The sequence below is a fragment of the Leptopilina heterotoma genome, unplaced genomic scaffold (genome assembly GCF_015476425.1).
Source record: "Leptopilina heterotoma isolate Lh14 unplaced genomic scaffold, ASM1547642v1 Lhet_213, whole genome shotgun sequence".
NCBI lineage: Eukaryota > Metazoa > Arthropoda > Insecta > Hymenoptera > Figitidae > Leptopilina > Leptopilina heterotoma.
This window is the reverse complement of record NW_025110931.1, coordinates 149303-166041: the sequence shown is the minus strand read 5'-3', so window position 1 is coordinate 166041 and position 16739 is coordinate 149303. Positions and strand designations below refer to the sequence as shown.

At 27.6% G+C, this 16739-nt stretch overlaps 1 protein-coding gene across 1 annotated transcript; it reads right to left on the bottom strand.

The window, feature by feature from the left end:
• Positions 1 to 1633: 1633 nt before the first annotated feature.
• On the bottom strand, positions 1634 to 2050 carry LOC122501738. The gene has a single exon (XM_043611451.1). The coding sequence runs from the start codon at positions 2048 to 2050 to the stop codon at positions 1634 to 1636; it is 417 nt and encodes a 138-aa protein (XP_043467386.1).
• Between the last annotated feature and the right edge of the window lie 14689 nt (positions 2051 to 16739).

Sequence of the window (16739 nt, the reverse complement as noted above, 5' to 3'; positions counted from 1 at the left end):
CAAGTCTTATCTCGTTCATAAATAAATTTCTTATACGTTTCTAAAATAAGGCGATCATTAAAGGTAAAGTTATCAAAATCCAAATCATCCAAAAGCCCCCCAATTCCACAGGGCTCAAAAAATATAGTTCTAAGTTGGTTAAACCAATTAATTTTATTGTTGGGCTGTCCCCTCGCTCGTCTCAACAGACCCAACGCGCACTGTCTGGGATATCGTGATATATCCATCTGTGAAATTTTAATTAGCCAGGACAGTACGAGCCTTAGTACCGCTGAGGCCAGGTGAGGAGACGCCGTTTCCAATCTTACTGCGTAGTTTGGGGTGCAATTTGGAAGATTTAATAATTTTTTGTAGAAGGAAAGCTTCACTTTCTCAATATCGTCTAAGCTACTCATTCCCCATATTTGGCATGCGTAAAATAGAACGCTACCCGCCAAACTTTCAAAGAGTCTAGAACACGAATCCCAAGAGTTTACCCTTGTTGAATAGATCGTTCCCAGGACCGAGCCAACCGCGGAACTCGCAGAGTCTATAAATTTTTTGGAAGCAGGGGCAAATGAACATGAATTATGAAACGGTACCCCCAAATACGTGTATTCATCAACAACCTCGATATTTTCATTGCCATACTTAAAGAATTTGAAATTTTTTTTTGCTTTAGAATTTCCGGACTTAGTGAAAATTACTATCTTTGTTTTGTCTATATTAACCGTAAGCTTATTTAAATCACAATACTTGTAAAGTGCATCCAATTTTTTAGACATTTCTAAAGGGGAGTCAGCTAATAGAACATAGTCATCTGCATATCCTTGCATGAGTATTTCCGTTTTATTATTAATTGATATTCCCCTACATCCCTGTTTTATAAAATATTCTTCCATATCGGCTATAAACAAGATAAATAAATAGGGACTTAGCACATCCCCCTGGAGCAAACCAAGGGTAATCTTCACACTTTCCGTTACTCCTTCATTAGTTCTTATGCTAGTGTATGCATTCTCGTAGAAATTTTTAATTACATGGATACAGCGGATAACTTTAAATTTTTTAATCAAACTTTTTAACGAACATACAACCACCGCTATAATATTTGATAAATAACTATAATATTCTACAAAAAGTTACATAAAATACTGTAGGTTAAGATTATTATATCTAAAGTTTATAATTCTAAAGTGGACTTTTGACCGCTTTTTGATGCTTCCTGGCCCACTATGGGCTGTCTTAAAACTTTGAAAAAGCAAATCAAATAATTTTTTGCGATGGAGTTCCATTTGACAGCGTATTTATTATTACAAAGTATACGAAAGGCTACGTGTAAAAGAATAAAATGGCTATACAACTTTTTATCAAGAATATTTTTTAAAATAACTGGACCACTATACAAAAGAAAAAAACGGAACTCTGTCGCTTTCCATTTTTTAAAATACGTCAGAGATCCAGGTTTTCTTTGAAACTCTAATAGGATATCGTTTTTCATCATAAGTATCCTTTTTGATAGTTTCAGTCTGTTTTTTACCTGGAGTTTAACTTTGGTTTGGACTTGTGTCAAATATCCAACAATTTGCTTCGTATCCCCAGAAATTAAATGCATTCCGTCCAGAGGACAACATGTGACGAGATTTATCTTTTGTTATAATTTCCGGAGAAGTGTTTTCTTATGATGATGCTCAGATTGTAATTGCATTCGAAAAGAGGCATCCGATCGTTCAGGCTTTTTCGATAACGGGTAAATTACTTTACTCCCTTTCTTACTATTTTTATTTTTTGATCTAATTCTTTTGCCTTTAACAGGGCAACGTTCGCAAGCATAGAAACCGGTGTGACCTTTTGTACACTTAAGGTCAGCTCGGGCTGAAGTATCAGCCACGAAACACTTAATTTTAACTCGAAAATCTCGTCCATCAATATTTATTTTTCTTAAATAAAGATCATTTGATTCCTGAATAGATTCGTCCAAATAATCTTCTATGTTGGGTTTGCTCTTGCCCAAGTAAATACCGACACAAAATGGTTTATAAATGTCATTTTTTGAATAAATTTTAGCCATTATCGGCCATAAATCTTAATAACCTGATACGCAGATTGGCATACCGTCGCTGCCAACGATTAGAGAAATTATCTCTGTTTTATGTTCCGCTATATTTAAGCATTTTCTTATACCTTCAGCTATTCCAAGATATACAAATTGACTCATTCCATCATTTACATCTATCATGTCCTTAATCATATATTTAGCCAACGAAGTTCCTAATAATGTTTTACAAGTTGACTGCAGTTCTGGCAAAACGCAGTACTAATTTGGTGTTATGCCAGTTTTCTGACAGTACTGATTGTAATACTTTTTTAACTCCAAAGTAGTACTGATTCGAATTTAGAGTCAGTATACTCCCAGTACTGATCGGGTTCCGAGAGTCAGTACCGACGGTCAGTACCGAGTCAGTATCATGCCGGTGTATAACTCCGTTTTAACTCCGGGCATTTCTACTTAGGGTTTTTTTTCTAAATCAAAATAAATTTCTAGTTTTTCGCAAAAAAAATAAAGATTAGCACCAATAATTTTTTCTGTGTTTTATCTGTAATCTACGCGTGAAAATAAATAAAAAGTGCCCAACGCCAGTTCACTAGACGAAGAATTGAGAGAACTGGCATAGGTATAATTATTATAAAAAATTAAAAAAAAAAATTTTAGGTTTTCGCTCAAAATGCAATGAAGATCAATTCTAATTATTTCTACTATATTTTTTGTAATCTACACGTGAAAATACAAAAGTGTACAAATTTTCAGCTCTCTGGGTAAAAAACTGTGAGCGCTAGAGAGAGGGGTACATGGTCATTTACCGTAACCGTTTTAATACGGTTCCTACCGGGTACAAACCCCTAAAAATATTTTTTTTGTGAAAAACTAGAAATTTTTTTTTGATTTAGAAAAAAGTGTGTACCCCCCTTGCTTTTCCCAATTCTTGTCTTATTGAACTAGTTTTCCTTATTTTATGTATTTTCATGTGTAGATTTGAGGAAAAATACAACGAACATAATTGGATTTTATCTTCATATTTTTTTCAGTGAAAAAAAAGTTTTTTTTAATTTCGTCAAAAACGCGTGTTTCTACCCTGGTACCCACAGTTTTGTATCTGAAGAGATGAAAATTAGTTATTTTATTTAATAATATTGTTACTCTAATTTTTTCGAAATTATTTTTGTGATTTAAATTCATTTTGCAAAGATTTTGATTAGATAACATTTTTAAAATTCAATTATTTCTTAAAATTTATGCTGTAATGCTTTTAATATTACATTATTATCTAAAACTGTAAACGAAACTTATTTTTAAATAAATTTTTAGTGGAAAATATTATTCGCAGAATAAATTAAAATATTATTATAATTGAAATTAAAAATTATAAAATAGTATATTAAGCAACAAGGGTATAAAGGCTCTCCGTAGGCCAACGTAAAGTGATTCTTTTTAGTACGTAGTTACAAAAATACTGCAAATGACAGTACAGTTAAAAAAGCTTTGTTTGTGCTTGTTCGAGTATTTTCGTAACGTTCGAGTAGTCGCAATTCTGTCCAGTAGAGGCGTGTTTATGTTTTCGTTCAGTTACCTACTTTTATCGTTTCTTACAGCTGCAACACAGCATCCGTCAAATACTGAGTTTCTAACCTCCTTTTCGCCATCGCTTATGTTCAAAATTCTGTTTTTATTCTTTAATGATATTATTTTTATTAATACGGCGAAGCACAAGACTAGGTTTCGGGGGGCTTGGTCCCCCGACGCGTCTGGTGGCTTGGGGTATTATAAAATGCGATTCTTTTAAATGTCGAAAATTATTATTACTAGAACCAAAAGGGCGCGCGTTGCGCGCCCACTTCTGGTCCTTTCCCACAACAAAAACCTTAATATAACCTTAAATTAAAACTTAATTAAATAAAAACATATGTTTATATTTTAAAAATTATTTCTCTGTTAGTAAAATTGTTTAAAAGTTTTTTAATTTTTTAAATGTAAGTTTGACAAATTGAATTTTCTAAAAAAAAATTACACGTTAATGCCTATGAAAAATTCTCATTCTGGAGAAAATCACCTTTAAAATAAGCATAACATCATTAAAAAGCATTCAGTATTTTAGAAGTTATTAAAATTTTTGTAAAACATTGTAAATTGTCATTTTTTAAAAATGTCTAATAAAATATTGATCAAATGACTTCTAAAAGATCTTGATCTATTCAAAATTTAAACATCTTTTAAAACTTAAAAGATACACAAATTTTAGTTTCCGTACATGATACGTTTTAAAATGTTTTTCATTCTCCTGAAAATGGGTATGGTCTCTAAATTTTAACTGGTAGTGTATATTATATTTTTATTAGAGTTTTTCTTATATTTAATATTAAAATAATATTTATATATATAGGGCATTCTTTCTAAATCCGGCCACCCCCCTGCACACTTTATTTTTGAAGATAAAATGTATGTATAATCAAAATTTGCGTAAGAAAGTCAAGTTTTTGATGCCGTCTGGCGAATTTTATTTCCATTTAGGGGTTGGGCAGTATGTCCAAAAAATCGTCCAAACTACCCTAAAAATATGTCCAATTGAGTGAATAACAAAGAAAAATAAAGTAATCTTTCTTGTAACAGAGAAAAAACATTTTATTTATGTAGTTTTAACACTGTACCCTCAAAATAATAAAAACCACACCTAAAAATCACCCCCTAAACATAGGTTTAAAAAAGTTCCAATTTTTCTTAAAAAAATTAGTTAAAAAAAATAAATAACATTTATAAGGCTCGCAATTTAATCAGAATATATTTTAATCAAATTTACCCCCATAAAAATAATTACCGATGAACAAAAATCATCCCCTGTACATTATTTGGTCAATTTGGTAATTATTCTCATGAACATAAACATAACATTTTTTTAAAGATTGTATAAGTCATGGAATTTTCTCACAATATATATTACCTATGTTTAAACTAAAACTAAAATTAATAAAAATAACCCCTAAAAATCATCCCCTAATCATAATTTTTACAAATTTCCAATTAGTCTTAAATTAATTGTGTACAAAAAATTTAAATACGGTCTCTGAGGTCCAGAATTTGTTCTGAATATATTTTAATCAAATTTACCGCCATAAAAATAATGACCAATGAACAAAAATCATCGTACATTATTTGGTCAATTTGGTAATAATTCTCATAAACATAGACATAACTTTTTTTTATAGATTCTATACTGCCGTCCTTTTTAAAAAAGACACTATCTACATTTTAGCTCAATCGGAGATATTGAAGGAAACGTGTTTGCATCTGGATCTCTTAATAAAATTAAAAATTTTGTAAACAAACTTATGTTCTTGACTAATTCGGACACGCTCTTTTCATTGGTGCAAAAAAAATTATTAATTTTAATTATTTATTAATAAAACTGTAGATAGTGCACATTTTTTATCCAAAAATTATGGAGAATACATGAAAAGTGCACTATGTGGTAGATAGTACGTTTAAAATTGCTTTGTCGGTCCCATTTTTACTGTCAGCCCCTCAATACATAAATTTTATTTAGAATTATAAGTTATAACTTTATTTTATTTGATTATTATTTTCTGCATGAAATTTTTATTAAATTAAATGTTAACTTTACAAAAAGAATAATTAAAATTGCTTTTAATTTGCATTAAATATATGTGTTAATACAAAATAAAAGCTTTATTTGCAAATTATTGTATTATTTTTATTTTATTTGCATAATTAAACTTGTAGATAGTGCTCTCTTGCGGAAAGTTAACCAAAGTTCGAGAAAAATATGTACGAAAAACGTCACTATGAACATAGTTCTCTACTTTTGTGACTATTGAGACCAGTTTACTGACTAACCTATGTACATAGTGCTCGTCAATCAGGATTTCAGGGGTCAAGTGGGTTGAAAATCCTGAAAATTTTGTAGATAGGTCGTCTCCTTCTCCAGATAGTGACACTTTAAAAAATATTTCTTAAAAATCTCTGTAGATAGTTTAATTATCTTCTAATCTAATTAAAATTTTCAATTACGAATACGACTATTAGATTCGTCTTTTCATTACGAATCCAACGGTATAATAAACTCATTTTTCATAAAATATGTAGATAGTGCCTTTCTTAAACTGGACGGCAGTATAAGTTATGGGATTTTCTCACAATATATTATGTTTAAACTCAAACTAATATTAATAAAAACAACCCCTACAAATCATCCCCTAATCATAATTTTCACAAATTTCCAATTATTCTTAAATAAATTGTGTACAAAAAATTTAAATACGGTTTCTAAGGTCTAAAATATTTGTTCTGAATATATTTCAATCAAATTCACACCATTAAAAATAATGACCAATGAACAAAAATCATCCCCTGTACATTAGTTGCGCAATTTGGTAATAATTCTCTTGAATATAGAAATGACATTTTTTTATACATTCTATAAGTTATGGAATTTTTTCACAATATATTATGTTTGAACTAAAACTAATATTAATAAAACGAACTCCTAAAAATCATCCCCTAATCATAATTTTCACAAATTTCCAATTATTCTTAAATAAATTGTGTACAAAAAATGTAAATACCATGTTTAGGAGAATAATTACCAAATTGGGCAACTAATGTACAGAGGATGATTTTCGTTCATTGGTTATTATTTTTATGGGGGTGAATTTGTTTGAAATATGTGACTGTCCGCGACAAAAGGGACCTTAGCTCCCATGTATTTACATGGAGCTAAGGTCCCTTTTGTCGCGGACAGTCACATATATTCAGAACAAATATTCTAGACCCCAGAAACCGTATTTAAATTTTTTGTACACAATTAATTTAAAAATAATTGGAAATTTGTGAAAATTATGATTAGGGGATGATTGTTAGGGGTGGTTTTTATTAATATTAGTTTTAGTTTAAACATAATATATTGTGAGAAAATTCCATAACTTATAGACTGTATAAAAAAATGTTATGTCTATGTTCATGAGAATAATTACAAAATTGACCAAATAATGTACAGGGGATGATTTTTGTTCATTGGTAATTATTTTTATGGGGGTAAATTTGATTAAAATATATTCTGATTAAATCACGAGCCTCATAAATGTTATTTATTTTTTTTAACCAATTTTTTAAAGTAAAATTGGAACTTTTTGAAACCTATGTTCGGGGGGTGATTTTTAGGGGTGGTTTTTATTATTTTGAGGGTACAGTGTTAAAACTACATAAATAAAATGTTTTTCTCTGTTACAAGAAAGATTACTTTATTTTGTTGTACCACAGGGAGGTAACCAATCTCACATCTCAAAGTAAGCTGAAAAGATTTAGTATTTGTTTTCTAAAAATTGTAACTATGTTACGTAGATGAATAATAAATTTTGTAAATATCAATATCAATAAATTTTAATAAAAATTTTTAAATAATAAATTCAAATATAAATAATGTTAAAAGTTGTTGAATATTTACCAAATTAACTTCGTTAATTTTCTTTTTATCGTCCTAGATAAATTCAAATTCTACGTTATAGTTGATCTTTAAAAAAAAAAAATATTAATATTAAAAAATATTAATAAAGTACTAAATTTGTAAATAACAAAAATTCTTACATATCGAAAAAACAAATAGAACTCATCTCGATTAATGAATCTAAACATAAAACAAAGAAACATTATGTCGCTTGCTAAATCACAGATTTTTAATAAAACAGAGGGTTCCTACTTATAAGCAAATACTCATTGATTATCGCTCATCATCTATCCACAGTCGAACTAACCACTTGCTTAACCATGGTTTCCTACTTTCATTACCGCTCATCATCTATCAACATTAAAACCAACCTCTGAGTCAAGCATTGCTTTTAAATTTTAAATCTATACTCTTTGAGATATAGTTTTGTTGTTGTTTTATTGTTCTAATTATATTACTATTGTTAGAAAAATGTTTAATTTCATTTATTTCTAAAATTTTCGGGAAAGTTTGTCGCATAATCTTATTATTAGTAGAATAATTTTAATTTAATTTTTTTTTAATTACACACTGCAACACATAAAATGTGCACTAAGTTTTGACTTCAGTTTCTGAAAGTACTTATCGAAACTAGCAAAAACCTATTTCAGTTTTGCTAGATTAGCTCAGATTTGAATTTTATCGACATTTGAATTTTTTTTTTTGAGTTTTCACATTTTCCAGTTTTCTGATACGGGCGAATGGGAACACTGGCTATTAAAAGTTTATTAAAAAAATTCGCAATGGTCACAATTTGAAAAGCAATAATCCCTCTTTAATTACAAAAAAAGAAAAAAAAATTTGGTCGAAAATTGTTCCAGTTACGAATTTTTTTTTGACTTTTTTACATTTTTCGGTTTTCTGAAACGGGCAGGTGAGAAAGCTGGCTATTAAATGATTATAAAAAAAATTCGCAGTGGTCACCATTTGAAGAGCAGTAATTCCCCTTTAAATTCTGACATTGAAAAAAAAATTTGGTCGAAAATTGTTGAAGTTATAAATTTTTTTGGTAATTTTCCAAATTTTTCGGTTTTTCTAATACGAGCGGGTGGGAACAATGTCTATTAAAAGTTTATTACACAAAATTCGCAATTATCATAATTTGAAAAGCAATAATCCCTCTTTAAATTTTGATAAAGAAAAAAAAATTTGGTCAAAAATTGTTCGAGTAATGAATTTTTTTTTTGACTTTTTCACATTTTTCGGTTTTTTGATAAAGCAAGTGGAAACGCTGGCTATTAAAAATTTATAAAATAATTTCGAATGATCACAATTTGAAGAACATTAATCCGTCTTTAATTTCTGCCCAAGAAAAAAAATTTCATAAAAAATTGTTCAAGCTATGAATTTTTTTTACTTTTTTTGAATTTTCGGTTTTCTGATAACGGAAGTGGGAATACTATCAATTAAAAATTTATAAAAAGAATTCGTAATGGGCACAATTTAAAGAGCAATAATTCCTATTTAATTTCTGCCTAAGAAAAAATATTTGATTTGAAATATTTGGTTTCGAAAAAAGTCAAAAAAAATAAATAAAAACCCGCGGTTCGACAGGACCGCGGGTATACAAATGTACAGAAATAAATAAATAACACGAATAATTTTCTACCAATTTTTTTTTCCTTTATCAGAAATTATTAAAGAAGGATTATTGCATTTTTAAATTTGAACGTTGTGGTTTTTTAAATAAATTTTTAATAGCCAGCGTTCCCACCTGCCCGTATCAAAAAACCGAAAAATGTGAAAAAGTAAAAAAAAATCATAATTGGAACAATTTTTGATCAACATTTTTTTCTTTGACAGAAATTAAAGAGAAATTATTGCTCTGCAAAATGTGACCATTGCGATTTAAAAAAAGAAAAATTTAATAACCAGCGTTCTCACCCGCCCGATAAGTACTTTCAGAAACTGAAGTCAAAACTTAGTGCACATTCGATGACCTCAAAAATGTTGCACTGTGTTATTGATAATGAAAATGCAGCAGCACATACACTACATGAAGTAGTATCTGGATGTTTTTGTTTAAGTTCTTTTACAGTGATATTACTAATATTTAAGTTTGCATATCTTTTGAGAATATATTGATGGCTCCTACATGAAAACACAATATTCGCAAGAACGTTTATAACAGTGTTACATCCCAGGTACATTTTTAAGAAACTGTTTATGTAACTGCGATGTAACTATTTTTATAACATATAATAAACACGATAAAAGCATTTAATATTCCGAAATTGAGATAGAAGTTATAACTGAAATTCTATACTTCGTCCTACATATTAGAATAATGATTAAAAAACAAAACCAGAGATAGAAATTGACAAAAATAAGAAACAATGCGTTGAGTCAAGGAGTGACTCACGCAAGCTCGCACTCAGCCGCTATGACCTCATTACGCAACCCGAGTTCTGTGAATCACTTCTTGTAACTCTAGCTTCACTTTTTCCATAATTGAGGTAGATATTTAGATCATTTGTCGAAATCGCATTCTTTCTTCTTTTCTCAATTATAAATAGAATTATAATGAATAAGTATTATTCTAAAGAATTGACACCTTTTACCCCCATAATTGTCTACAAACTCTCCCACTTTTTAATAATTTTATAGTATATAAGGCAAAGCTTTTTAACACAAATTGTCAAAAGTTCCAGTGCGGTTTTATAGACCTGTAACCATTGTAGAGCGACCCTTCAGTTATACTAAAAATTATTGTATTCTTTCTTTAATCGGCAATTCAGTGTGCGTTGTACTCGGTTATCGTGCAAGTTACATTTGTTTTTCACTTAGAAACAAGTTTCTTTCCATTAAAGGTGCAAGAAAAGCAAGTTAACACTTAGAATCAATAATTTAAATGTATTTACTGTCGTATTTTGCATATGAAGTTTCATTAATTATAGTTAACTACCAATTCTTTCTTTAATCGGCAATTCAGTGTGCGTTGTACTCGATTATCGTGCAAGTTGCTTTTCTTACACTTAGAAACGAGTTTTCTTTCCATAATTAGGTGCAAGTAACGATTAGTAACACTTAGAAACGGTATTAATTCTTTGAAACAATTGCAAAAACACTAAAGTTGTGAAAGTTACATAAGTGTAACATAACAAACTTTCTCAGTTTCATTCAATTGAAACAACGTTCTGAAAACCAAACTAATATCGACCAGCGCTTCAATTTAAATCTACGAATAAACCTGTAATTAAAAGTAAGTAACAATTGTATAATTTTGTAAACATTATTTGAATATTTAATAAACATTGTTAAAAGGGAATATTTATTGTTGTTGTAACTCAAAACCCGTAGTTTTGACAAGTACAAACGATCCTACTTAAAAATAAAGGTCAAGCTTTACCAACTTGACCATAATCAGCCTACCATTCCTCCAAAATTATTTAACCTAACCTATCAAACTCGCCTTCTGCTCGGGATGTAACAGCTGATTTGGTGGCAGCGGTGGGATTCGTCACTTTTGTTAGACAATTATAATATTTTCCATTACAAAATATTAAATTCAAAATTAAAATAACTTATCAAAATCTTAGGAGAGTTAATTAATAATTCAAATTATTCTTTCTTTAACCGGCAATTCAGTGCGCGTTGTACTCGGTTATTGTGCAAGTTGTCAGTTTTAACACTTAGAATTGTTAGTTTCTGCTCGCGGATCGGAGTTATACGAAACACTATTCTTTCCTTCTACAAGGTGCAAGTTAAACACTTACAACACTTAGAATAAAGAACAATTTAACTGACGCTCTAACAACATTCTTTTCAAGTAAATTATTAATTACACAACACATTATACAACAATCACTTTAAGTAATAAAAGAACAAGTTGTATAAAATCGTTCTTACGCCTTTTGGCGAATTTCGATTTTACTAATGGCATTTTACGCTGATCGGCGAATTTGTTATTAGGGCAACTAGCTTTATTAAAACACAAGTTCTTGATTTTATCATTTTACGCTGATCGGCGAATTTGTTAAAATAAAGAGCTTTTCTAAATTTTGTTAAGTTTGAGGCTTACTTTAGAGTTATTTTTACGCCGATCGGCGAATTTTAACTTTAAAGAAGTAAAGGCTTTTTCCTTAATAAAAATCCATAATCAAACATACTACTTTAACAATAATTTAAATTTTCTTATAATCAAAGACAAAATGTCTTTATTTGCAGTTTGAGATCATGCAAAATAATAACGATAAACCAAGGAATAGAGGAGGAAAAAGAAATCAGAAACGCTTTCAACAAAAACAAGTAGAATATACTGATAATTTATTAGAAGTACGAGAATTTAATTCAATTCAAGAATTTTCAAAAAATTTTTCGAAAAATTATTAACTAATACGGAGCAAATTTTAAATAAAAATAAAGAATTGTAACAAAAATATTGTAATTTTGCTAAGACAATTAATCTTGCACACAGCCAACCAAATTTTAATAAAAATATAAATAAAAAAAAAAATTAAATGAGTAGTTATTTTTCAAATCTAAGTTATAATCAACATAATTACCCTTACGTTGAATTGATTTCGGGTTATTTCAATTTACATAGAGGTAACTTTTTAATAGATCACACCTTATCAATAAATTTAATTCAACAATCAGCAATAGCATCATTCGTATACATAGAACGTAATAGTTCAACTATATCTCGACAAGGTGCGATTCATACTATTGGAAATACAATAATAGAATTTAGTGATTTTTCTTTGAGATTTGAAGTTGACGCTTATTCTCATAGTGATACAGAAATTATCGGTATATTAGGAGCACCATTTCTGGATCAAATTTTTGAAACTAGATATTTTGAAAGAATAGCAGTCATTTACGAAAGAGAAATCTGGAGACGTGAATTATCAATTCAGAGACGATTAAGACGTCGCGTAGCTAATTTCTTCAGAAATAATTTATTTAGAAGATTCTTCTAATACTCATAGAAATTTCTCATGAGTGAGCATATTAATAACATTTCATTCAATTTAGAGATTTATCCGAAAATTCACATATCTTCTAAAAATTTAATAGAGAATAGAGGACTCTTTTTAATCAATCCTGCTTTGGATATTAATTTAATAAATGAAAACAAACTCACTCAAGATACTGAAATCAAGAGAATTGAAAAATACACAATAAATTTCGGGTCATTCGTTACATCCGGAACAACAAAAATAGTAATTGCTAATAAAGCAATAAAATTTAAAACTTTTGTTAATCAAAATCAACCTGAGTTAACAGGTATATTAGGATCTCCCTTCCTTAATACAGATCCTAGTAAATTTACATTCTAATCGACTACATATTACATGTATTGTATAATATTATTCACAACACTTTTTATTGTAACATTTTCAATAATTTTGTGGCTAAGAATTTGGTACATAAATCAAAATATTAAATTCAATAATTCATCAAATATTTTAATTTGAATAAATCTCAAGAATATCAAAAAACAAAAATATATATATAAAGCAAATCTCACACCTATACGAGAATAATACTCCCGGTAAAATTTAATTAATGAATTCATATTTTCAGTTCTTACTAAAGTATAGCGAATTATATCCACTATTATCATTAAATTCTTCATTCTTTACAAATAACGAAGGCCTATTCATATTAGATCCCTCGTTACCTATTAATATCATTAAAGAAGACAGACTTAATCCATTTTTAGGAATAGATCGTATAATAAAATACTTTTTGAGAGACGGTACTTTACGAACGCACGGAGAGACAAAAGTTTGTATTAATTATACAGTAATAGAATTTCAAACGATAATTTGTGACGACAATTCAGATATTATTGGAGTTCTAGGGCTTCCTTTTTCATTTGATATTATTAACGAAATAATTTAAACTAACATCAAAATGCCTCGTAGAAAACACCAAAAAGATTATGTAGACGATAATAATGATGAAACCACAGGACCAAGTGGATCAACCTTCACAACCTCCATTAATAGATCCCTTCATGATACTATGGTAAATTCTATGGCTGAATGTTTTGCGTTACAACAGGGTATAATGAATATTCCTTTTTATAATGGGCATAATATGCCAGTAAATGACTTTATTGAAGATATTTTTAATGCTGAATTTACTATTCCAAAGCAATACGACGATCAATATTTTCAATCTATTCTTACTAAATTAAAAGGTGCTGCTAGAGGTAATATTCACGGTAAAATCTTTGGAACAATTGACCAATTGATAAAACATTTAAAACAAAGATTCTTTTCATCCCAAAAAGAAGAAATAGATAAAGTCATTGACAAAATGAAGTCAAAAGGAGCTGTAGGTCCATCATGTTCACCATACAACTCACCACTGCTTATGATTCCAAAAATGAATTATAAAACTGGTGAGAAAAAGTGGAGAATAGTGATTGACTTAGGGCACCAAATGAAAAGGACAAAGGTTCCAAAGACATGTAAAAAAAAAAAAAAAAAAAAAAAAAAAAAAAAAAAAAAAAAAAAAAAAAATTGCCCATAAATAATGATAATAACATAGTTTTAAATTTTAGATGACAAAATCCATAATTTTTCTCCACTACGCCAAGGAAAAATGGTACCGTTCTTTCCATCTGCAAAAGGAAATATAGACAACATACCATACCCAAAAGGAGTACTCGAGGAACAAAAAAAAAGGAACCTAGAGGAATTAGTAGTTGCCTTATTTATTTCCTCTTTTATTTAATAATTAGTAACCAAAAATTAATAACTTGTGATTTATAAACATCTGACTAATCAGACGTTACACGAAAATAAATCTAAGAATTAAATAAATAATTAAATAAATTCCATATTAATCAGCTAGATGATGAAAACAAAAATTAAACAACTAAATAATTTTATGAGTAAAAATGTCATTAATCAATAAAAAAAATCATTATAAAAAAAAACTAAACTTTAAAACTAATTTTATTTATTGATAAACAAAAAAAAATCATAATATGCATAAACAATCAAAGATGATTTCATAGTTTCCGTTCAATTATTCTTATTAATAATAATTATTATCACAGCAAGAAAACTATATCTATGCTACTCCTTAATTGCAATTAGAAGGAAAAGAAATTTAAATCTAATACAAAGAACACAAAATTAACAGAAGAAAAACTCAATGAAACCAAATATTTCTACACACGGAGAACAATGTAAAATCTAAGGAGGGAGGAAATTCTCAAAAATCTGCAAAAATTTCAACAATTTTAAGACCGAAAACAACCTTTAATGACTTCCATCATGAAAGAGCGGCAAACAATTCAAATTTAAAATTAAATATAGCTCTTGAAGTATGAAAGACAAACACAAAGCTATATAATATTAACCATACTGGCAATAAATCTCTAATTAACGCCTTAACAATTAATACTAATCAATTAATTACATTGCAATTTGATAAACAATATTAATAATAAAATTATACCGATTATATTATTTATATTAAATAAATAATATTGTAAAATAGCATTTCATACATTAATAATGATACACATATATGAATAAACAATATGCTTTGATTAATAATTAACAATTAAATTATTTAAAAACTGCTAAATTAACAATAATATATAAATAAATTACTAAAAATTATATAACTTTTAAATAAAATTGTTTATATTGTGTTTATACAAACAATTTTATTTGACAAAAATTAAGGTCCTGAAAACATTACGTTATAACTTTTAAACAAATAATATGCTTAAACAATTAATTAACTAAAAATTGCTTCCTTAATATTAGTAAATAGCAACTAACCATACTATTTAAGCTATAACAATGCTTTAATGCAATTATGCTGAAATTTTTATTAGAATTTTAATGAACTTAGATTTTGAAACATAAATTAATAATTAAAAGTGAAAGAAGCTATCAATTTTAACAAATAAATTAAATATCTTAAATAAATCTATAAGCTCGTGGGTTTCATTTGTATTGACATCACAGCTGTCCTAATGCAGAAACCTGCCTAATCTGAAAAATATTTTCGAAATTAATTAATAATTTCAAAATTATTGAAGAACAAAAAAAAACAGAACCTTTAAAAAAAAAAAACTTTAATATTTTACTGCCGAATGATAAATTCACTTTCTATAATTAAAATATAATAAATAAATAATGTTTATATATTTTTATATCTGCTGACTTAATAGAATTTTCAATAGAATTCAATCATTATAAAGGATTTTAAGTATTTTGTACGCAAGCATTCAATTATTTTTATGAATAATGAAATTATTTTTCGTAATTCAATTATTTTCCAATTAATATAATTAAAACTCATCGCAGAATTTCAAGTACTTTTAAATACGATTTTAATACAATTTCTTCGAAAAATATAATTATTCTTAAAAATTCTTATTTGCTTTCGTGCAAAGAATTTAATTATAAAAAAAAAAAATTTTGTTAATAAAATTCTTAATGAAAATTCAGTTTTAAGAAACATGCAATTATTCAATAAATTATTTATTTTTATATTTAAATAATTGAATTTTCATAAAATTTAAAAATTGAAATATTTATAAATCGGAATATTCGTACTTTTAGCAAACAATTGTGTGAAATTGTTGTTTTAAAAGTTTAATAGATTTCTTTTGAAATATTTGAAGTTTCTATTTTTTGAAGAATTTTCGAATAATTATAATATAAAATATTAATGTTTTATAATAATATTCTTTTACGTTATTGAATTTTAAAATGTTTTAATGTGCAATGTTTGAAAGTTTTAATTCCTATAAAAAAAAAATAATAATAGATGTTTTTGATTAATTTCACAATTACCGAAATTTCTAAATATATGTAATAGATTTAATGTGGTAAATAATAAGTGTAGTTTTAAAAAAAAAAACTGTCAAAAAAATTACAAATCAGCGAAAGCGCAGCAACCCTGTAAAAGTTATGTATGTTTTATCGTTTTTACCTCATACTTTCAACACAATAGAAATATTTAGAAACTAAATCACAAAAGTTAACAATTTTAAATGAAATAAATAAAAAGAATTTAGAGAAATAAAGTTAATTATTGAATAAATTCTACGAATCAAATAAGCAAAATTTAATAAATTGTTAAAATGTAAAAAAAGAATTAAGGAGAAAAACTCTTATATTTGAATTTGCAAAAGTGGTTGACAGAATGAAATAAATTAACTCCATAAATTGAGAATGTAACATTTATAAAAAAAAAAAAATTTTATTTATTTAAAAACACACA